The sequence below is a fragment of the Thermobia domestica genome, chromosome 4, assembly GCF_964235325.1.
Source record: "Thermobia domestica chromosome 4, izTheDome1.hap1.1, whole genome shotgun sequence".
NCBI lineage: Eukaryota > Metazoa > Arthropoda > Insecta > Zygentoma > Lepismatidae > Thermobia > Thermobia domestica.
Window position 1 is genome coordinate 328589248 of NC_137457.1, and position 24744 is coordinate 328613991.

The 24744-nt window shown below is 37.9% G+C and overlaps 2 protein-coding genes across 2 annotated transcripts; one reads left to right on the forward strand and one right to left on the reverse strand.

Moving 5' to 3' along the window:
• Positions 1-4324: 4324 nt before the first annotated feature.
• On the forward strand, positions 4325-5185 carry LOC145683228 (uncharacterized). The gene has a single exon (XM_081754596.1). The coding sequence runs from the start codon at positions 4325-4327 to the stop codon at positions 5183-5185; it is 861 nt and encodes a 286-aa protein (XP_081610722.1).
• Positions 5186-9908: 4723 nt separating this feature from the next.
• MED4 (mediator complex subunit 4) lies at positions 9909-24537 on the reverse strand. Its single transcript, XM_081756853.1, has 6 exons — positions 24249-24537; positions 19367-19481; positions 17227-17346; positions 15399-15570; positions 13141-13254; positions 9909-10891 (listed from the first exon to the last, which is right to left on the reverse strand). Exons 1-6 carry the CDS (start codon positions 24317-24319, stop codon positions 10719-10721), a joined length of 765 nt encoding a protein of 254 aa, XP_081612979.1. The 5' UTR covers positions 24320-24537; the 3' UTR covers positions 9909-10718.
• Between the last annotated feature and the right edge of the window lie 207 nt (positions 24538-24744).

Sequence of the window (24744 nt, forward strand, 5' to 3'; positions counted from 1 at the left end):
ATATTAGAACTCCCGCGAGGTATCATAGAGTCACCAAAACCTCTTCTGAGCCCCTAGTTGGTCAAAGAACTTTTGTTACGAAGAAATAGTAGTAATAATCATGGCATAACAATGCTTGAGGCAATCAGATTATCTTGAGAGCAGTGAATACACACGTATTTCTACCAACTATTATAGTTCGTTGACCACGTTGTTGTTACGATTCATCTAGTGATGTATAGTGTGCCGTGAATTGTCGTTGTTCAGTGTAAATGAAGGTTTTAAAAAATGTATTTATGCTTGTAATGGCATATTGTAAATAAGTGGTGGTAATGGCATATTGTAAATAAGTGGTGTTAACTGGATCACTTGCTTGTACCTATAGTGCGTCCAGTAAGAGAACGTCTCTGACAGCTCGCAGTGACCTTGCCACTACTCGCGTGTCAAGTTTTTTTTCGGTGCAACTGTAGTGGCAATTTAATTAATGGTATATGACAGAGTGATCGTGGTTGGTAACACTGGTATCAAAGTAGGGGCTGCAATGTCCCACCGCATGTGGTAAGAAACGTCAGAGACCATCTCTTGATGGCCGTGCTATAGCCTATGCTGCTTCTATCTGTCATCTGGTGGGAAAACTCTTAGGTTTTGAGATCATGCATGATAAGTAAGTGCTGAAGGTAAGTTGAGTTGCACACTGAAATTTGTGTTCTAACTTATAAAATGTAGCTTATTGAAGTTCATTGTTGAGAGGAAAGAATTACTTCATATAAGAAGACGCTACGTTGTTACAAAGAGAATGCGAAATTTGAACCTATCCTTTCTCTTCTTAAAGTACAGTATGACGTAAAACTATTAAGTGAAATTTGCGAAGAACCAAAATAATAGTGGTGTTGTGCATTTGCCCATTTAATACTTGAGTAGAGTAAGGCATAGTGTGTAGTGAAATTGTGCATAGGACAAAAGGCAAGTTAAATCCAAGTACAATAATTACCTTGACAAAAGAGAGCTTTCTAAATTTGATGCGGATCTCTCACTTCGCACCTTCTTACTTTACGGCGATCCTAGACCCCGCCATTCATTCTTTGACGTTTGCCTTCCGGGGTCGTACCTCAGGCACCAAGTCTCATCGCCCGTGACGATGATTTTCAGGATTCTGGGTCTGGACCCACATGTTGATGGAGATTTCAAGCCGAAGTGTGGAGCACGAGTCGGGAGCAAAGCTGGGGTTTACCTAAATCCTAGCTCATTACGAGGCGATCCGTCTTATGGCCAATTCCCACGTCCTCCATTATGATTCGAACTCTCACATGACGATTCTTTACTTTCTGTAGGTTGTTCAGGGTGCGTGCACTTGGAGGGTGGACAGTTCGGGGAGTCTTCCACGGTGTCCCGCCCTTCTCGAAAACGTATAAACCACTCATAAACACACTTTAAAGCGACAGCACGTTCTTCGTTAACTGTCATTTCATGTGGAAACGAAATAGTATATTCATTCCCTCCTCTATTTTTGGTTTCGACCGCGCGTACTACACCTTCACTCTATAACAGGGTGTCTACTAAAATTCCAAAATGAAATTTCGTGACCTTTTCTTTCCCAAACCATAAAATTTAGCAGAGAGAGAATTTCGGTGTGAATTAGGCCGAATTTTCATGCATGCGATAGAAGCGTAATTTGCTAGCGACTTGGTAGCGTCTAAAGCCGAATGAATACAGACATTTTGGGCGGTGAATTTTGACAATTCATAGAACAAAATTTTCCATTTTATACTTATATTTGTACAGATTAAAAAAAAAAAAAATCGTGACCCAAAAGCTAAATTTCGCGACCAATAGACACCCTGTATAATGTGCTGTTTACACACACTAAGCATACTCGTCAGTGGTGCACTCTTACGACCGTAAGCAATATGACGTCATTCATTGAACTTACTGGACAGGTTGTGTAATACTATCAACCACATTGTAATGTCTCACGTAAGTCGAGCTGGCATCAAAACATTTTCTAGAAAGGATATCACTATTTCTATCGGTTTTATTTCCTGTCCTTTAATTTATTGAAAGGAAAAGACGAATACCCTATATGAACTTTTAATTTTATTATTTCATCTGTTGTACAAAAAAAAAAAAAAAAAAAAAATCTCATTACAAAAACCGCCTGTACTACACTATTTATAGATATAAAAGTTTACGGAGGTCCAACGTTATCTAACGCAACTTTATGTACAAAGAGTATTAAAACAAGGTTCTGTATTACACACCTTAACTCCTTAGTCAACAAGGGAAGAGAACAACTAAACTTGGTGGACTTAAAAGGTATTTTCCAACATATTTAAATAAATTTAAGTTCTGGATTATATACACACTAAACACATATTGCAATTTAACACCATATGATTCAATTGCTGTAAAAAGTAGAATTACTCACTATATGAAATAAGAAATAAAAGAGCAAATTACAAATGAATGGTGGGATTACAATGGCGAAGATATATTCAAGACTACGAAGGTTAGGATATCCAAGGTTGCAGTGATTATGAAAAGAAAAGTAAGTTGTAGTGAAAGGAAAAAAAAAATGAAATGATAGCCTATCTTTCAGTTTTACGTCCCACGAATAAGCCAGTTAGGCTAAAGAAGACGATGATGATGTGAAATGAATGAAATGGTGAATTAAAGAAAGTGGGAGGAAACAGGAGGACCCCGAAAAAACCCACGCACAAAGTTCACTTAGCGCGAGTTGGGATTGAACCAGGGACCTCAAGCACCAGAGATAATAGTCAAATACCTAAATTAGATTATATGGGATTTGTATCTTCACTAGACCGTGAGGCCTTATGGGGCGTTTACACTTGGTCGATTTAGTCGCACGGCTAAATCGACTCGCTGCATTTGCGACTAAATCGAAGCAACTAGACCGAGTGAGATCGATGGATGTGTTCAATTGTTTCAACCAAAATTGAATGCTCCTTGTCCACTCGCTCTCCTCTGGTCGATTCGAAATCGACTGGCAATTTTAAAGATGTCCAAGCAAAAAGTAATTGGTACAATTTGCGGTGTTATAGCAGAAGAAAATAGAATCGACCACAGAATATAGAACGTCTTTCAATTCAGTTGCTAGTCGATTAGTCACTTTCGATCAACAAGCGATTAAGTTGAAGTCCTGTTTACACGGTCGATTAAGTTGAAAGTGACGTCAATTCAACTGAATCGAACGCAAATCGACTACAGTGCCCGAGAATTATCTTGGCAGTGACGTAGACACCGCTATTGCTCAAATGCAGTCCCACTGGTTAAAACAGACGCTTCGTTCAATTCAACGTCCAATCTCAGGAAAGAGAAAATGCGCGAACACAAATACCAACTTAACAGCAAGCAGTGTTCTCTACAACAGGAAAGCGAAAGCAAATGAACAGAAATGGGAGATTAATTTCTGACAAATATATTTGTAATCTTTGTGTAACGATAACTGGAGTTTGAGAAGACGTAAATGCTATATTTTTTGCTTTTCAATTTATATAACTTTCATGAAGAATATTATTATTTTATATTTGAATTTTATATTATAAGTATGTGAAAAATAATTTTAAATGATAGCCACTTAGTTTTTATCCTGTTCTAACAACACTCAGATTTCAACATGCTACAAACTTCCGTTCTGTTGAAGATAGACACAAACATGCAGTGGACGAAATGGAAAGGGAAGTTCAAAGTTTATTTTAAAGAAAGCCCCATGTTTTTACCTATCACAGTTCTTGAATTAGAGGATGATATGTGAACGTGTTTCTTGCACGCGGAAACAGAGCGTGGGGGTTGTGAATGTAGCTTCGAAAATTCTAATATTTACCGATAGGGCACAGGAACAGCGCTTCCAGGAAAAACACACACACACACACACACACAAAAAAAAAAAAAAGAAAAGAAAGAAAAGAAAAGAAACGAAATGAACTGGAAAGCGCGTGTTTTCTTTGTGTAGGGCTATACAGTGTGTAATGACTGGTAAGAGTTGTGAATCCTTTTGTTTTGTTCTCGTGTTTGAAATTTTGTGTATAAGAATGGGTGATAGTGCCATAAAGAAAGGCAAGCCGTTGCATAGTGATGCAAGAGACATTGTTTTTAATGTTTACATCTTTTTTGCATCAAACAACAATAAATCTGATAGTGTGCGTGAAACCTCCCGAGCAATATGTGTCAGTGAGAGATCCGTGTGGCGAATTGTGAAAGAGAAGGATAAAAGTCTAAATACAGGACAACCCGTCGTGACACCCGGTAAAGCAAGACCAAATACCCAGAAAAGGCAAACAAATTTAGATTCTTTCGACGAAGCAGTATTCGTAGAACAATTCACAATATGTATGCTGAAGGCATTGCCGTGGCCGTAAATAAATTATTGTATGAACTTAAGAAAAGCATTAACTTCAAGGGTTCTGAGTGGGCATTACGACAAATACTGCGCAAGTTGCGTTTTAGGTTTAAAACACATTCTATTGGCAACAGAAATCTCCTTCTTGAAAGAAGCGATATTGTCGTTTGGAAATATATACGCGAAGTGAGGAGGTTGCGCGTAAACGAACCTCAAAGACACTTTGTTTACTTAGATGAAAGTTTCGTTCATACGCATCATACTGTACCGAAAGTCTGGTTAGACTCGGAGGGCTGTGGAGGGTTACGAGTTCCGACTGGAAAAGGTCCTCGGTTCATTCTCGTCCATGCCGGTAGTGAAAACGGGTTTGTAGAAGGTGCAAAGCTGGTCTTTTCCTCTAAACCAAGTGCTGGAGATTATCATGGTGACATGAATGGTGATAAATTTTTTTCGAGGTTTCAAGAGCAACTCATTCCAAATTTACCAGAAAACTCAGTGATCATTCTTGACAATGCTCCATTTCACAACAAACAAATTGAAAAAGTTCCAACTTCCAATAGTAGAAAATCAGAAATGTTGTCCTGGTTATCGGCTCATAATGTACCCCATAATCCGGATTTCTTGAAAGCTGCTGAACTTTATGAATTGATAAAGAAAAACAAACCTCAACATGTAAAATATGTTATTGATGAAATTGCAACAAGCAAAGGACATAAAGTAATAAGACTACCGCCATACCATGCTGACCTTAACCCTATTGAATTAATATGGGCAAACGTGAAGAAATACATCGCTGTCAATAACAAAACTTTTACCAAACAAAGTGTAGAGAAGCTTTCAAACAAGTAACGAAAGAAGACTGGAGGAAGGCTGTTGAAAACTCGCGAAAATGGGAACAGTTTTACTGGGAAAAGGACTGTCTTATGGATGAACGGATTGACAATTTAATTGTGAGTGTTGGAAGCCATTCAGAATCCGATAGTTCTGTAACAGACAGTAATCCGGAAGACGGGCCTGGAATTTATAGCGACGATTCAGACGACCTCGGTTGCTCACCAATGATAGACTAAAGGTAAGAGTAAATTATTTCTACTTGTATTGTTGTGATTTATTGTGTACATTTTAAAATATTCTGATAATTGTTAGTAATATTATTTTTTTCTTTCTTTGTCATAACAATGCACATATATACTAGAATTATACAAATCAATTGTTATCTAAATTCTCCCATAGTTTGCTAACAGCATATTATTACACTGCAGTTTCGACGTGACGTACGAAGCGTTCAGTGAGCTTTCTAAGTACTATTTGTGAGTAGCGTAAGTTGGTAGCCTTGCAACTGAGAGCGCTGGCGTCACTGCCAAGATAATTCTCGGGCACTGTAAGTGTAAACGCCCCATTACAGCGATTGAACGTTTCACGAAACTGCGCTATTATATAATATGTTTACCACTAAACGGAAGAATCCAGCATCTAAAGTTCCTTCGAATAATAATAGTGAAAAAAAAAAAAAAAATGCGACGACCTAGGATCGAACCCAGCTTACCTTACAGATGCATTAACCAGTACGTTACCCAGTCCATCCCCTGAACAGCCATCAGTTCCCCGTGGCTAAGCAGCGTACGGGCACCCGGGTTCGATTCCCGGCGGCAGCTCGTGTAGTTCGGATTCCATGTTGAGGGTTGCAGGTGTTAGCCTCGCAGCTCAAACGGACGCTAAACTCAAAATCAAATCAAATTCCTGAACATACATTCTATCGGATCCAAGATAACACAAAACACGCCATGTTACAAAATCGGACATAGAAGTCAATGATGCCAAAGACATGGAAGAAACTTAGGTGAAGCATTGTCAGACTGCAAATTTATTGTTTGCTGAAGTAATCTCTTTCGTGCTGGCATACATATAGAATGCAGGTGTCTCCATATAACGACTATCTACTGTTTATATATATATATATATATATATATATATATATATATATATATATATATATATATATATATATATATATATATACACTGTTATGTGGCATCTGTGACCTTCTTCCATTCTATCATTTGAATCTGATGTCCAGCTTCTCATACCGCATGGATTGTACCATAACTTCTGTTGTGCGTGGACAAGCTCGGGGGCTATTACGGAATACTTCTGACGGCTGAATTGTGTATGATAAACTGACTCCTGTAGGAGACAATGATGATGACATGGATGATGATGGTGAAATGACGAAAGTGGGAGGAAACCACGAAAAACCACATCCACACAGTGCTTGTCTACCAGAAAGCACATTTAGTGCATCGAACCAAAGACCTCACGCGCCAGAGGTGAGCTCCACACACTACTACCCACATTTCCTCTACCGACGCCAATTCAATGATAATCCATTACCATTGAATTTGCATCTACAGAGGAATTGTTGGATATACGAGGGAATGCTGATAATTTTTGCCTCCATGCTTACAAAAATAAAACTACAAATCACAGAGTCAAGTATGTACTACCAAATGAAAGCTTACACAATCTTGTAGAGAATTGTGTACTCATTCTTCCACATAGTTGCCATTTACTGCAATATATTTGCGCCAACGATAAACAAGTCCTTTCATGCCGTCGGCGTAGAACTCAGATCATGTGATTGTAACGATGGCGAAGAGTAGTCTCAACTTCTGCACCACAGGTGTAGTGTGTGCCCTTCAAATGTACCTTTAATTCTGGAAACAAACAAAAACAAAAAAGAAGAAGAAGAAGAAAGAAAAGAAATCACTAGGCACGATCAGTGCTGTAGGGTGAATGGGGTGTTACAGTGAACTTCATGGTTTCAAATGCAGATTTAGTCATGTGGCTTGTGTGACACCTTGCATTGTCATGGTGTGAGAGGATATCCACTCCCTGTCGAACCCTGTTGACGACTCAAACTTTATATTTTTCCTGTTATGCAAGAATTCACAAGGAACAATACTTCGGCTATCCCAGAACACTGTCAGGAGCACCTTTTCTGCTGATGGCATTGTTTTGGTTTTTTTGGGTCTTGGAAAACCATTGTGGTGAAATTCCATGAATTGTCTGTTGTTTTTAGAGCCATAATGATGGACGTATGACTCATCATCTGTGAGAATTGTCTGCAGAAAAGCATAATCTTCAGCCTCGTACCGCTGCAGAAGTTGCTGACAAATGTGTAACCTCTTTTGTTTCATTTCTTCTGTTAACAGACGTTGCACTCAACGGGCACATACTTTGCGGTACCCGAAACATAGAATAGTGTGTACCACCTTTCACGTGAGATGCCAAGGGTATTGGACAGTTCCTGCTTTGTGATTCTGACGAATCAAGTCATCAATATTGTTTGTAATGATCATCTCTCACACTCACTGCTCTTCCTGTATGGCGTTCATCGTTCAATGATGAGGTGCCCGGATCTGAGTACTTGGTCTTTCGGGCCCAACGCCTCACCCTATTCACATCAACACATGCTGCACTATTCGACGATGAATGTCAATAGGAACACCCTCTGCTGTGAGAAACTGTATCAATGCCTACTGTTTTAACCGTATATCCAAACGTGCTGTCATGTTACACCTCAAGGTCAGAGCCCTGCAAACCCAGGCCCGAAGACTGCCCGGATGGATCTGTGTTCTGTGCCCGGCTCGGCCCGAATCTCGAGCCGGGCGGAGAACGGACCGGACCCTAAACGAGCCGGGCGTAACCGGCCTGAGATCAACCAAGTCTGATAAGTCAAGTCAATCCTTCAATATGCAATGGAAAATGAGAAATGTGTCGTCATAATATTGCAATCTCTACTTGTCCTTCTGGAAAGGGAAAATCGTGTGAAAGGTTACCCAAGGTTTGTTTTCTATATCCCTATTCTGTCTGTCTATGTGTTTTCTGTGCTTGCTCTGTCCAGCCATGTTTATTATACCTAGGTACAATAATACAGCTCATGGACGTAGAAGTCTTATACTACACTCACTAGTGCATTACGAGTAACAGAGAATATATGTAAAACTGCTACACCATATGTGATACTAATACACTACTGCTAATAGCATTATTACTATTACGATTACGAATGCTAGTGCTAATTCCACTATTGCTGCCACTGCTACTACTATTACTACTACCACTACTGCTACCACTCATTACTATACTAATACGACAGCGAATACCACTACTGCTATTACTAGTGATACGAAAACAAAGCAATGAAAATGAAATCTTTGAGTTTTACGTCCGACAGTTATGCCGGCTAGGCTAAAGAAGAAATGGTGAACGAATAAAGTGGGTGGAAACGGGAGAACGCCGAGAACCCCCCCTCCTACACGGTGTTTGTCCACCACAAAGTTCACTTGGCGAGAACTGGGATCGAACCAGGGACCCCATGCACCAGAGGTGAACGCTCAACCACTGAGCCACCGTTCCAGGAACTAATCGACCCTGGCGTCTTGGTGATTTATTTGATCATTATATTTTGTCATATTTGTAGCATCATACTATAAACAATACAGGAACATGTAACACCATTTGGTATTTCCTTGCTAATTGAACATTACTACAAATTGCGCTGATCTTATGAGCACGCCAGTTCACGGTTTTGGCCTCCGTGGTCTAATGGTAGCGTACCAAATTCTACTTAGTATATCAAGTACTTGACTTTATCATACGTTCTTTAGGTAACTACGGCTCAGGGCGTATGGATGATGATGGGATGAAAACAGTGGGAGGAAACGGGACCATCCCCGAAACTCCCACGCATACGGTGTTTGTCCACCAGAAAGCTCATATAGCACGAGCAGGGATTGATCCGACGACCTCTAGCACCAGATGTGAGTGCTTTTCCTAATGAACCACCGTTGTCCCTCGTAGATCAAGCACCGGATCACATTCTACGCAGACTGGCCATAATAACTAGTATTTCTCCTTTTTTTTCTGTACTTAGAAGGTAAATTCGGTACCACCAGACATGCCAACTATGACGCGAAGTCGTAGCAGTCGTAGTAGTATTACAGTACTTTGCAGTCTTAAATAAAGAGTCAGTTTCTCAAACACATGATTAGCATAGGCTAACATTAGTTTCCGATCCGTCTTTCAGTGTGTCCGGGCCGAACCGGGCACGCCCGGCTCGTGCAGGGCTCTGCTCAAGTCACAAACCACCAGTTACATTGCTGCCTTCATTCGACGATTTCTGAAGGTACCTGAAAAAATAAAAAAAATAGGGAGGCAAAAATTATCAGCATGCCCTCGTAAAATCGGTTATTTCCTCCATTGATTACGGAAACTACACTGAATAGCACAGTGTTCACGTCTGTAATCCAGGCGTTCGAAACTTTGGACTGTTAGAGGAAGCACCCGTTGTGCGTTGAGGTTCTCGAAGTATACTTTCCAGGAATTAATGCCAAATAAATTATTTGCCTTTGACATGGTCTCTATATGATTGAAATACATGGTTTCGGATGAAGATTAACAAAATACACTACTATATTTTAGCATTCACCAGATTGGTCCAAATGAACTATGGAACAACGGAGTATCTGGACCAACCATGAATGTTATAACAACTTGAAGGTAGTGAAAATTTCAGTATGATATTTTATAATTTATCAAAATCTTTCAATTTAATTACAATGGAAAAAAATGGTTCTCATAATGCAGAAAACATACAAATAAACAGAATAACAACGTTTCAAGTACAGAACTGAATACATACAATAATCACAAGAAATACAAAGCAATTTCTTAGCTATGGAAACTGTTTATGCCATCCAAATATGACAAATTGCTAGTTTCGAGGCAGACTACGTAATTCAACTGCTGTAACTCAAACACTGAACCGTCACGATACAACCGGATAGTACACGCACAAAATAAATAAACAATAATAAAACCCTGTATTTCAAATAAGAAAATTATCATTATGACTCCGATATTCAAGTAAGACATGTTCGGTGTTAGCTTGCACACAACTTTATAATAACGAAGTCAAATGTCCACCTATTTCGTCTCAATGAGTACATTTTTGGTCTACTACGGTAGACATGCCAAAATTTTTGCTTTATGAACTCGGTTATTTCCTTGGGTCGGTATTTCAGATTTCTAATTCTTAAAATACAGATTCGAACGGACTTGACCGGAACAGTCCAAATCCAGGTATGGAAACGTTTTACGTACGTTTTTTCACTTAAATTATACAAACTTAAAGAATAGACAATGCGCACTCTACATGCTTCTGAATCCACATTAATCGAAAGCAAGAAATCCACCGATAAAAACCGAGATAAAAATTCCAACACTTTCCCCTGACTAATACAACGAGTCACTTCGCTTTATGTTCAAGTTCGATAGAAACCGTATATTGATCAATTACTGTTAACGTAAATACTATAATTCACTGAGAGTCACTGGAAGAACTGCTACTTGAATCCGTGGACATAACTTCGACGTCTTCATTCTCCTTATTATGCCCTCGCGTGTCCATTGCTACTGTCCCTTGATTGGCCACCGACATATGGATTTCACCTGACGGATGCCACGAAAATGTTCCTTGCTGAGATGGAGGCTCTGAAAGCAAGAAAAACAACTGTTTATTTTATTTCTGATAATACATCGCTAGTTTACATTTTCAAGTTTCGAGAAGAAAGATCTAATATCAGAAAATTAAGTACAATCAACGTCCTTAAGTTTACCACAAAGAACATGCAAGTTCTATAATATGGCCATATCTTCATGATTTTACTCCGACAAATTAACCTTCGGATACTAGCGTGGGTGGTATTTATACCTTTTTCTCAGAAAAATACATGCCTGATCCCAAAGGTTTTAAACGCATATATATGGTTTGATTGAATTACCAATGATTCGTGATACTACAAGTGAAAATGCCGCCACGTGAGCACCCACAGTTTAACTGTTTCCTTTACTAGGATAAAGTTACCAAGCATCTTCGTTTTATGTAGAAAAAGAAGACGATACCTTACGTTTTGTCCTCACAATTTCCCGAAATTTGTCATGCAAAGCAAGTTTTATTTTATTTCATTATATATATATATATATATATATATATATATATATATATATATATATATATATATATATATATATTTAATTATAATTCAGTCTTAATTCACTGTGCGATAAGGAGGTACAAAGGGAATGTTTACGAGTGTATATAATTAAATTCGAGACACTGGCTCTCAACACGTCTGACTTTTTAAACTAGAGCACTCATTCTTTCTTCAAACAGCACCCCAATTTCTTTAGGTGCTGGGTGGACACCAGAAACCGAGAACTGAAGCAATCAAAGGCCCACTGGATTATATATTATGTTATAATTATCTCCGAAAATAATGTAAATAAAATTAAATACTTCAGGGGTGTAGGAAAGGGATATTCCATGATGATATTAAGTGGTTTAGCTACAAGCCTAATACAGTGGAAATAGTCTCCCTGGCATTCAGTGAAGAAAGAAAGAGAGAAAAACACAAAGGGGGTTGGGATCCCAACCAGTTTCTCTTCCTCTTTTTAACCTTTCCTTCCTTAAAGAACTCTTAGGAGGAGGAGGATGATAATGATAATAATAATAATAGAGTGAAATTCTTTCTTTCTTTGTTTCCACGCTTCGAGGCATTAACTGATACATATATTGATTCTTTCAAGAAGTTACTTCAAAACACACTGCAGCACTTTTCCATTTATAATCGTTCCCAGTTGTTATTTAACCAGCTTCCTCAGAGGTATATTAAAAAATTAAATTCTCAATATATATATATATATATATATATATTGAGGGGAAGTAAAAAAGTAAAGGGACTTTTTGCAATTTCTAGCACTAGGGTTTGGTAGCACTGCTAGTATCCAGCGCTGAATTAGTGGTATCTGCAATACTTCTATACAACTTGTCTAACTTATTCCCGCGTTAATCGTTGGAGTGTTGCAGACCGTTAAACATGGCAGCTCCATTGTCAATCTGCATCAAGGAGGAAATGAGGACAGTGAAGCGCAGTATGGTGACAGCTGTTTATATCGAAGCAAGATGTACGAATGAATAGAGCGTTTCAAACAGGGAAGAACTTCTTTATGTGACGAGGAAAGATCGGGCAGTCCATCGACCTCAATGACTGAGGAACTTGGGTACATCATCACGAACCGGTAAGTAAGGCTGCGAGCATGATTTGGAAACGCCCATCATCACCAGAAGTTAAGAAATTTAAATGTCAACCACCAGCTAGTCATTGAAGCGGTGCAAAATTGGTTACAGGTGCAACCGAAGACTTTTTCCCGACGGAACAAAAAAACTTGAAAAACGTTGGGAAAAGTACATTAAAATGCTAGGAGATTATGTAGAAAAATAATGTATGTTTTTGTTTTCTATCATTAGAATAAATGTACCTTTTCTCAAGTCCCTTTACTTCTTGACTTCCCCTCGTATATATATTGTGTGTAAAGTATTTAAGAATTCTTCAGAGAAAATATTTTCACTGAAGTGTTTAAAAAGTATAGACAGAAGTCATCTTCATACGAAGATATGTGAAGTAGTGAACAAAAAGCACGACATAAACGCATACTCTCACTCATAACGAAGGATTTTCATCTCAGCAACCTACTACTCACTGATGAAGCGGAATCTTGTTTTCCGCGTGGGTATTAACGATTGTAGAAGTGTCGGCTGACTTTATATGAACACAAACTCTCATACACATTGTAGGATCTATTTTGTTTTCTTTAATGAAATTTTGTATATTACGAGCAGCCCACTTATTTCCTACGTTGTTTCATTGTGAATCAATATAAAATAATGGAAGCCTGTTTACCTGCTCCTGGTGGATGACTTGGCCTGTGAAGTCCATCAAGGCTGCTCTGTTGTAAAAGCTGACCGTTTGGTAGATCACTCAGGCGTCCAAGGAAGCCCACACGCATTTCGATATCTACACAGAAAGCAAACAAAAGAAAGTGATTATTATTATTTTAATAGTGACAAAATACAGTTTAAAGTACTAGCGGGTGAGTAAATAAAAAGTTTCTGCACAACACGAAAAAATCAAATAAAAATAAGTTACTTTTATCTTTGTTTTTCAAACTCATTACCTGAAGATTGGCTTATCTCCCGTACAAGAATACACAATTACAAAATGGAAAAGGCAGCACCATCCTTAATTTGTCGAAGTTTTTCTCGGAGCCTTTACACTATGTTCTGGCTTACTTTGACATCTATTGGTTTGATCTCTTGCCAAATATGACCAATTGGCACTCAAATTTGGCTTTCAGCCACTCTCCTGCCCGTCACGTGTAAGGACCGGATTAGAGTTGCGGTCCATTCGTGCATTTTTCATTGTGTATTATTGATGACAAGTACTTGAAGAGAAAAATCTCCCCATATATAAACACCATATAAAATATATTTTGCAGTACACACCCATATCAAATCCATACCCCAGCGATACTTCACAGAGAGATATTCTCTCAACCCCCCAGTAATTCGAAACTGAGTATAGTGTTTTAATACTAGTCTACAAACACATGCACACAATTACCGCATGAATTGTGCATAACTAAATTTAGATAGCCCCTCTAACGAACACCTGTTATTTATGGACAAATGATCACGTCCCTTGGTGTTAGTTATTCACCCATTATTTTTCAGTAGTTCTACCGGCCAAAAGACGCATGCTCAATGGTGATGTTTGGTCACTACAGATTTTTGATCCATAATGCGTTATTTCTTAATTGAAATACATGCCAATGCTTTCACCTGTCCTCACCATAACACAGAAGTTATTCGCTGTATATATCCGATAATTTTCGATTCGATGCTGTCACCTGGTGTATCGTGCTAGAACTATGAGCTTGCTGATGGGTGCAGTGTTGTGTCTGACCCTCTAGGTGCGTGAGTGTTGATAATGAGTATTATTAAATGGCGCTGAAAATCAACCGGTACTAGGAGGCTACGTGATGAACCTTTTCCATACTAAATTTTCGTACGTAGGTATTGTGAAACAGTGACGAAAGAATAAGTTAACACTCAGAGTGACTACTGCGAAACTTATTGCGGCCTGTTAACACACAACAGGCTCCCTCTCCGAAACATTCACTAATGAAAACTCAGGAGAAGGGCTGCATGCAAAGGGACACCTGTAGTGCTAAGGGGAATCCGTCGATTGGCACGCCAAGAAAATCCCCCGACACAATGTGATATAAGCCACAGATTCCACCTCGCACCGTCAACTATGATCAAACCAATTCGCAAATGCCTCAGGTTGAAGTGTGTGCGGAAGGCCCGTGTAAACCACCTGCTACCGCGTCACATTGCCGAACTTAATACGAACTGCAGGAAAATATATGAAAAGTACCTGGCGGGTTCCAAATGGAAGAAAGTTCTCACAATGGATGAATCATATGTCTATCTCACTGCTGGTGGTCACATACCGTGACATTGAAGGGACGCAGCAACTTTGTTCTTCAGTGAAGGGAGTTTCTCTCGTGGCTTTACGGTTGTTGCGGGATGAGGATATAAGGGTAAATTCATTATACGCAACATGAACAAAAACTTGAAGGTGAATGCAAGATACACGAATCCATTCTGACACCTATCTAGCGGAGAGGCATCCCACAATCATATGGAATGGACGCGCGAACCAGGTGATGATCCATATGGACAAGATTTTGAGTCATACTGCCAGAACATCGCTACGCTTTTATCAGGAAATGGAACAGAAATGAATTCGTGTCATTCTGTTTGAAGACATTCCTGTGGAAAGCCCAGATGCCAGTCCAATGGATTCTTGCGCATTTGGACTGTTGAAACAACTTCTTCATCGCAGTTCGTACACCCTGGATGGTCAAGGGAAAGCTTGCAGGGAGGAGTGGGACAGAATTTCCCATGCCTGTCCTGCGTCATAACTTGCTGCGTCGGATATAAAGTGAACAACCTTCTATAGGAAAATTCAGTGCCCTCATCGGGTATCAAACTCTAAATCACGTGTATTACTCATCCAGTTCCATGGTTTCATGAAAGCAATTTAGAAATAAGATTACAAAAGTAAATGCTACCTATGAATAACTGATTTCATACCTGTAGGATATGGCCGCCTAGGATCTCCCTGTTGCCAGGTCAATGGTGCGCACACAGCATTCGAAGCGCTAATGCGATGCGCAAATTTAATTAGCTCCTCCGAGGATACAGGTCTCTTGTTAGCTCTTGCTATCGACTGCAACTTCTGTTTCGCTTGGTAGATAGCAGTGGCCTGAAAATAAATCAAACACATTCACTAGTGGTGCTGTGTGCGATAGAAGCGACATTTCAGTGTACGCAGGTTCAGATCTGGAGTTGAATCTACCTCCACACTTCCGACTGATTTGAATCCAAACAATAAAGATATGTAATTAATTAATTAATAGTAACTTTACGTGTGTTATTTGTACCAGTTGTTGCGCCCAAACCTTCGTCTCTCTCCACACTACATTTATCTTTAACTTTTACAAAGATATAATTGAAATGCAATGAAATATTTGAGTTTTACGACCCACGGTCATGCCGGCTAGGATAAAGGAGACTGTGAAGATGAGAAAATAATTAAAATGGTGGAACGAAGAAAGTGGGAGGAAACGGGAGAACCCGAGAAAACCCACGCACATGGTGTCTGTCTACCACAAAGCTCACCTGGCGCGAGGTGGGATCGAACCAAGGACCCCATGCACCAGAGGTGAACGCTCCACCATGAGCCATCGCGGCCCAAATAAAGATATAATTAAAATTCATCCCGTTTTTTAATATAAATAGTTTTCACTTTTTTTTTTTCAAAATAGTCCTTTTTCATATATATAAGGCGATCAGTCAAGCAGGACAGCGATTTAAAAAATAATCAATGAGCGTTATTCCATTCAATAAGCTTTGCGCACTTTCCAAAGTAAGAAGTAATATTAATGACCAATAACATTATTGTCTAAGTAGGAACGCAAAGTTTAAAATCAACCAATGAACGTTACTTACTATTTCAAATCTCTGCCTTATCACACAGTTTGTTGACGTCGCATTCCACATTTTTGATCTCGACTCATTCTGTCTTTTGATCGTACAAATGAAATCTTTGAGTTTAACGTCCGACGATTATGCTCGTTAGACTAACGGAGACGATGATTAAGGCAAGTGAATGATGATGGAAGAATTAATGGAATGAGAATGTAGGAGGAAAGAGAGTACTCAGAAAAAACTCTCAAACACAATGTTGTTCACCACAAACAAATTGGCCAGGGAGCCAACGCACCAGAGGTACGTGTTCTACCACTGAGCCATTTAGCCGCCCTATTGTCTTTTGTTCGTAAAGGAAAGTGTATAGTTAATCTTATCACAGCAAATGAATAACAAGAATTTTAGGGAAAAGAAAAAAAAAAAGGATCAAAAGATTGCGAACTTGGCCAATAATTAGTTTTTCAATCAGGGGCCAAAAAATTTTTGAATGGCCCTAAATCGAGTTTTTATATTTTCTATGAAATAAGCACATCATACTGAGTTAAGTGATAGTTTGGGTTTGGCTATACTATATGGAATCCTGCGGATATAAGACCTACAAGATTTTTTAATTGAAATATACTGGATCTTTTGATCCCCAAAAAAAGGACCGCTTTTCTTTAAAAGGGAAACGTGAAAAAAAAACTTCTGAAGTATAGTAAAGAGAAAAGGAAAAGAGAGAGCAAATAATTCAATAGAACAAAATTTCACTATAATTTCGGAGGTCCCCAAAATTTCGTCATACCGATATTTTACTGTTACTGTCATGTAGGACAATGTCTAGAGATGAATTTGCTAGTGTAACTCCAGTTTAGTCCACTTTCTGCTTTATTTCACTACATTCCGAACGTTCTGCTGACTTAAAGAAGAAAGAAAGAAAGGTGTCAATTACCAAAATTTGTTCGGCATCTTTGAGCTGCTGTTGCAACTGGCGAATGATTTGGTCTTGTCTTTCAACCTCTGCTTTCAGTGCTTCCATCTTCTGGTCTATCTTCGCTTGTTCTGCTGCCAGCTGGAATTCAAAAAGTAAAGAAGTGACAATTAACTAAGGAGAGAGATCTGTACACAAAATATTATGCATATCACAATCCTATTAATATCAGCGAATATACGAGGGACAATCAAAAACTTCCCGGAATGATGTAGTTTCGGTATTAACCCGAGAAAGCCCAGGGGATGCCTCAGAGGCACCCTGGTCCACTTTTAATGCAATCATTCTTAATAAATGTTTTGTTGCGTGTCCTGCCCTCTAGAATTCTTCTCTCTCTTTGAAATACACTCTCTGATTGCGTTTCCTAAGCATTTGTTTAACTTTACCTCAGAAAAATAGCGTTATTTTTTTATATTGACGTAAAGGCCCAAGGGGTGCCTCTGAGGCTCCTATTGAAATATGTACTTTTCTAATTATTTGATACCCTTCATTGTTTATTACCATTGACAAATGATTTCATAGCAAAGTAGTGACTAGCCTTGCCTATTAATGACGGAAAATAAAAATGGTCGCGGTGAGTTCAGGTAGATTGTATATGCAGCAGGGAGCCTCAGAGGCACCCCTTGGGTCTTTTAAGAGTAAAATTAGCACGGGCTTTCTTGGGTAAATGATCCAATCATAATGAATCTTGTACAGTGTAGTCCTTAGATTACCTAATTATGAATTTGACATGTGTAAACATGTCATAACAGTTAGTACATAAGTAGCGTAGATGAATCTAGGTAGTTAGAGCAATGTCGCAGTTTAAGCAACGCGCAAAAACAACAAATTCATGTGCAAACCTGGGAAATGTACTTTGATAGCCTTAAAAATAGCCTACAGTGACAGTGCTTTTAAGAAACAGCGCCGGTACCCGTTTCCCAACAGTAGAAAAGATCAAAACCTACGCGACGGCTAAACTTGGGAAGACACCAAAAAAGGACTTTCGTCCCGTCGTGTTTCCATCAATGGCAGAAACGGTGGAGTAAGTGTATGTGTTCCGAAGATTCCTACTTTGAAGGTGATCAAGTTTATGTATACTTACTTATATTGTGATAGAAAGAGCTTCAACAAAATTCCGAGAACTTTTTGGAGGTCACTGAAGCTAAAATTCACTCTTTATACAGGGTGTCTACTGATACTGGAAATATACTGGAATTTTGATCCACATGCTGGAAAAATCAAGAAACTGGTAATTTGTCAACAATACTTTTTTAAAAATTGTTTTAATAGTCTTAAAAACAATTTTGTATTCATTGAGATTCTAATTTTTTTTCAAAGCAAGAGTTATATTAATTTTGTAATTAGACATTTAAAGCAATGGGTGGAGTAGAGGGCTGTGATGGGAGTTGGGAAGCACTTTAAAAATGTTAAAAAAAATCATTCGTATTTCAAAAAAATCCAGAGAAACTACATTTATTAAAAATATTCTTTTGATGGTAAAACAATTACAAACCTGAAATCATCAAGAGTATTATTATTCCTAAAGAACTTTAAAAAAAATCATTATAATAGGTATTGGAATTTTACTGATAGTTATACTGTATATACTAAGATTTTGAAAATGAAATTCAATAGACACCCTGTTATAGAAATCAAGTAAATTATTTTTATATTTCAAAACGTTTTGTCATTTGACAGTCAGGCTGTTGCAGTGCTGCTTACGATACAAAAATAGTAAATCTTCACAAGGTGAGTTCTTGAGTATTAAATATGTACCTTAAAACTTTACTACAGTTATCTGTAGATGACGTTCCTTTATGATCAATGATACAAAGTAATTAGCATTCGCTTCAAAATACAATAATATATGTATGCTGTTTTATAACTTTACACAAAGGTGGATGATTTTTATTCTACATTTTTTAAATTGCCGGGCACGATATTTGGTATAAAGGGCCTTTACTTACATAGGATATAGAGATCATGAATTGTGGAAAATTTGCTATCATTATATGTAATATATATGATATGTATGTGGGACCTCTTGCTTCACAGAATACGAATACATTCATCCGCAAGAATACAATAAAAAGGACAGAGAGAGGAGGAAATGCGTTACCTTTAACGTGTCCTTCAGTTCTGTGTCTTTCAACACTAACAACTCCGTCAGCTGACACAAGTCCGTTGACGTCATCTTTTGATGTTTTGGTGCAACTGTAGTTTCAAGTAGTTCCCTGCAGAAAAAAGAAAAAAATATACAGTTATTTTCCATTAATTTCAAACTAATTCTCTTAGTAAGAGCAACTTTTCTCAATAGCACAGGAACATTAGTATTGTAGTATGATTTACCAATAATATATTGCAGCAGACAGATAATTTAAAATAAGTGTATTTTTAATGAACTAACAGAATGTACTAATAACATAACGCAGCTCTTATATTACGAGGGACATCCAATAAGTTATCTACCTAGATAGAAAGGAATACTGATAGAGTCACGTGGTCATCGTTGTTTTTCGATGTAGTTTCCATTGAGGTCTATGCACCGTCGCCACTTTGTGGGCAGCGAAGAAAGCCCAGAGAAAAAAAAATAGTCTTTGGTATTACTTACAAACCACCGGGAAACAGCCTGTTGGACCTCCTTGCTGGAGCTGGATGGATCCTGCTTCCTCTCAGGATTCCAATGGTTGAAAGAGGTTTCGTCGTCTGTCATCAGTTGAGCCAGGAATTTGTCCTGGTCCTTCTCAAACAAGTACACCAGAATTCGGAATTGCCAATCGTGACTTTTCCTGAATGTATCAGGCGTAACATACGCTATTCTTTCCTGAATAAAATGGGTTTTGTTTCATCCATCCAGCTTTCACCAGTTATCAATAATATACTTTACAATGGAAACGAGAAAATATTAAATATTACAATTTTTGGACCCTGTCATCCTGTAGAAATCCACCAAAAAAAAAAAAAAAAAAATAATAATAATAAATAAATAAATAAATAAATCAATCATTTAATTATGAAATAGTGAAGCAATTGTTTTTCCTCTGGGATACGGACGGACCCACTTCTTTGAATGGGGTATTATCACAGGTTCTAGAACACAGGTCGCCTTCCAGGTCCACCACTCATAAGCCAAGTTACGTGAATTACGACAAAGTAAACGTATTTCAAATCATTAACTACCGGTAATCAAAATACCACTTGTATAAAAAGATCGCTGAGTTTTACGTCCCACGGTTATGCCGGTTAGGCTAAAGGAGGCGGTGATGATGAGTAATGAATTAAATGGTGGAATGAAGAAAGTGGGAGGAAACGGGAGAACCCCGAGAAAACCCACGCACACGGTGTTTGTCCACCACAAAGTTCACTTGGCGGGGGCTGGGATCGAACCCGGGACCCCAAGCACCAGAGGTGAACGCTCTACCACTGAGCCACCGCGGCCCCTTGTATAAAAAGACCTCTTCCAATAATCTACATTATAAAATAACAGGGAAGAGGGGTCAGAGCCCCCACACATATATTATTTTAAAATATATATTATTACAAGAAATCCTTCAATGCCAGTGCAATTTTGGTTAATTTATAATTTCGAATAATTTATTTTGTTGACCCAACTTGCTCTAAAAAACAAAAGTAACCAGGAACCAATATTATCAGAAAATGCAGAACATATCCATTGCGAACAAATGAATCTCAAAGAACACCACACTATATACCACAAAAAAACTTTTTCCAAATCCATAAATCCCAAATATACATACAAACACAATAGTATCAAGAAATAGAACACTGAAAGAAACTATAAAATGTAGACACAACACACGAGGTGTACAGGAATATATTGCAATATATAAATACTTCGACAAATTCACACAATATAATCACATCTACCGCCAATGAACAATTCAACATCGACTCCGAACACGAAACTGAATGGAATTTCGATTAAAATAAGAAGCAAACTCAATTAAAATGTATGCACGTAAAATCAAAGAAATAACAAAAAAAAAAAAAACTTTATTTATCTAAAATTATAATTAATTAAAATATTATTATTACTTTATGTATACAACTATAGACTTACATATGACAAGTGTGATAAAATAAACAAACCTGCTAGTGGAATGTTCAAAGATTTAAGTTCAGTGTTGTTAGTCTCGGAAATAATATATTTCAACGATTAAAAAAAAAAAAAAAAAAAAAGAGTCCAAAAACTGAAAGAGAAGAACGCAAAAAAGAATAAGAAACGAAAAGGAACGTAAAATGTATGTCAGTAGTTTTATAAAGGGGGACCTGTGTTCTAGAACCTTCCTATCATCACGAACACCAACTCTTATCAAGAAGCAAAAGGCTTACCCTGCTAGAAATCAAATTAGGTGTTAACCAGCTGGCACTGGTTGTACCATAAAATAGCTTGTTTTTTAAAATTGCTTCAAATCATCTTCGTGAATGTAAATTGGTATATATCCAATCATCATCTCTCAACTCACTACGGGTTTTTCTTAAGCTTACTAAGTTCTCAAGCCCTAAAAATTTGTGCGACTACTGTTTTTTTTCTTCTTTCTTTGTAGAGAAAAATCTACATAAGCATTCAATTGATTTCCATACAAAATTAGAAAAGGAAAGCGGGCAGATTGAGATTAGCTCAGACTTACATATTACAATTATAAATATTATGTAATATGGCATAATTCGACTTCAGTCAAGTACACGTCAGCCACCAGTAGATTTTCAGGTTGTTCGAGATTTGCTTCTGAACATCGAAGCCTGACAGAGAAAATACAAGTAATTAACACACAGGGTTGGGCCTGAGTAACATACTTAAAATATGCTCGATAAGCGCATATAAGGTGTAAGAGTTTTTTTGTTGGGTACAAGACGAAATAGACCGTTATAATAATTATAATTTTATCGTTAAGATGAGTGAGTGCATATGAAATAAGGATTGTCCAGGATGAGGGCGTGATGGCTCAATGGTAGAGCGTTCACCTCCGGTGCTTGTGGTCCCTGGTTCGATCCCAGCTCGCGCCGTGTGGACTTTGTGGTGGACAAACACCGTGCTCGTGGGTTTTCTCGGGGTTCTCCCGTTTCCTCCCACTTTCTTCATTCCACCATTTATTCATCTCTCATCATCACCGTCTCCTTTAGCCTAACCGGCATAAACGTGGGACGTAAAACTTTAAGATTGTCCACGATATTGATCTCTACTGTGGGAGCATTTCTGCACAACGTAGGAAACAAGTATCTTATGTTTATAAGTAAACCGTTACTAGCGTCACACTATTCTAGGACTATACTACGTTGAATTGATATTCAGTTTAACGTCCCGTTCTGCAGCAGGGCTGCATGAGACGTAGACCTAAGAATCCGAACCACAGAGCTAATGTTAGTGAGTATATATCAAGTACTACTAATATCCTAATTTCTACCGGTGGAGTATTTCTGCACGATGTATGAAACCTGTTTACAAGTATAGAATCACTGTGAAACCATTACGAACGTTATAACGTCTGTCATTTTTATGCGAGATAATTTTTTTGATTCACTATCCTCGTTTATGCGCGTATATCCTCTGTTGGTAACGCATTACTCTGCTGCGCTCCTGCCCTGATTGATGACATAGCATTTTCGCTTTTATTCGCCACTTAGAAAAAAAAAATGCAATATTTTCGTTCATGTCAGGATACTCTTCACTGATGCTCCTGCTCCCACGCACGTGCCTTCTACGCGAGTTTCTTTTGGTACACTCTTGTTGTGATGCTGATAGCATTCTCGATTTTAGTGGTTACCTGGGGCAAGTTGATTTATCTTTGTAGAGCAGTTTGGGGTTAAGTTCTAAAGTTGGGCGTCCGTCTCCAGCAAAATTTTTAAAATTTACAGGAAAGATATGGATAATTTGATCGTGTGTGCTTGAATATATATATATATATAAGGGTCTCGAAAAATCTCTTTATTTGTTATATATAAACGGTTATAAACATGGGACTATACGGCGAGCGGAGGGAACTACTTGGCGCAAGGCAACCGAACAGTTGCAATGTGAAAAAGTAACGAGTATTTATGTTATCAAAATAGCGAATGTACATGGCAGTGAAGTAACTGTTTTAACATTTGTGAAGCAATACGTTGATAACAAGCAAAATCTTTTAAAAGTTTGTGAAGAGCACGGATTAATGAACCTAATAACGTGTTAAATTCCAAAGTTGGGCGTCCGTTTCCAGCGAAATTTTTAAAATTTACAGGAAATATATGGATAATTTGATCGTTTGTGTGCTTGATAATATATAAGTCTCGAAAAATCTGTTTATTTGTTATATATAAGCGGTTATAAACATGGGACTATATGGCGAGCGGAGGGAACTACTTGGCGCAAGATAACCGAACAGTTGCATAGTGGGAAAGAAACGAGCATTTATGTTACCAATATGGCGAATGTACAAGGGCAATGAACTAGCAGTTTTAACATTTGTGAAGGAATACATTGATAACGAGCAAAATCTTTTAAAATTTGTGAAGAGCACGCATTAATGAACCTAATAACAAATTGTAGAAAGTGTGGAAAGGAGATAACAGTGAAAAAACATGACGAAAGCGGACGCCCAACTTCGGAATAAATGCTGTAGTTTGTCTGGCGTACGTTAGGACGCGTATTTATACCCATTAAGGAAAGGACATCCGTTTGCAGGCATATAATCAATCTGTACACAATAATTTGGGCATACGTCAAGGTAATGACAGTCAAGAACATCTTAAGGAAATATTTGAAAAAATTACATGTAAAAGAAAAAGTTCCCTTTAATCTGACGGGCTATTCTGCACCTTTACCCTCTTGGAGATTTTATGATCACGCTTGCATTGTTATTTCTACAATGTAATTAAACCGCTTGCATTTAGTGAAGTGATAATTTCACCCTATTTTTTTTAATTATTTTTATACTGAGATATTCTCAACCCGCACCTTCATATTAAATAATATTGTTTACTCAATAACAGATAGCACATACTTTGTTATCAACTCAACGTCGTCAATTAAAGACAGTAATTTTTCCCGCGTACTGCAACTACTTGTAGCCATGCTTGCGTCAAACCTGGATCACACGATAAAATATCGACACACTAGCTGTCACTTCACAGATTATATATATTTTTCTTATTGTTCACTCAAATTTACACAACAACGAGAATTTTCTACGGTAAAGAGTTCGTACAAAATATATATCCAATACATTACAAATAAATATATTTATTATATTGTTCGCTGTCAATGTTGTAAATGTACATATGTTTCAGACAGTGTTGCTAAATGGTGACTTTCGAAATTCACTGACAGAAACCGATCAGTATGAAAATGTGTCCATTTACAGCTAAAGAATTTTAAAATGAAAGTACGAAAATATCATAAAATTTAATTACTCGGATAACACTATAATATTCATTATGTTATTCTCAAATCCCGTTCACCACTGGTGTCATTCCAATGTAAAATTCGCCTTTGACGCG

What these genes read in the sequence shown, in the direction of transcription:
- LOC145683228 (XM_081754596.1), top strand. Translation starts at nt 4,325, where the DNA reads ATGTATGCTGAAGGCATTGCCGTGGCCGTAAATAAATTATTGTATGAA.
- MED4 (XM_081756853.1), bottom strand. Translation starts at nt 24,319, where the DNA reads ATGGCTACAAGTAGTTGCAGTACGCGGGAAAAATTACTGTCTTTAATT. An exon ending in GACGTTGAGTTGATAACAAA is followed by an intron (nt 19,482 to 24,248) that starts GTATGTGCTATC and finishes TTTTTTCTGCAG; the next exon opens with GGAACTACTTGAAACTACAG. An exon ending in AAGATGCCGAACAAATTTTG is followed by an intron (nt 15,571 to 17,226) that starts GTAATTGACACC and finishes ATTTATTTTCAG; the next exon opens with GCCACTGCTATCTACCAAGC.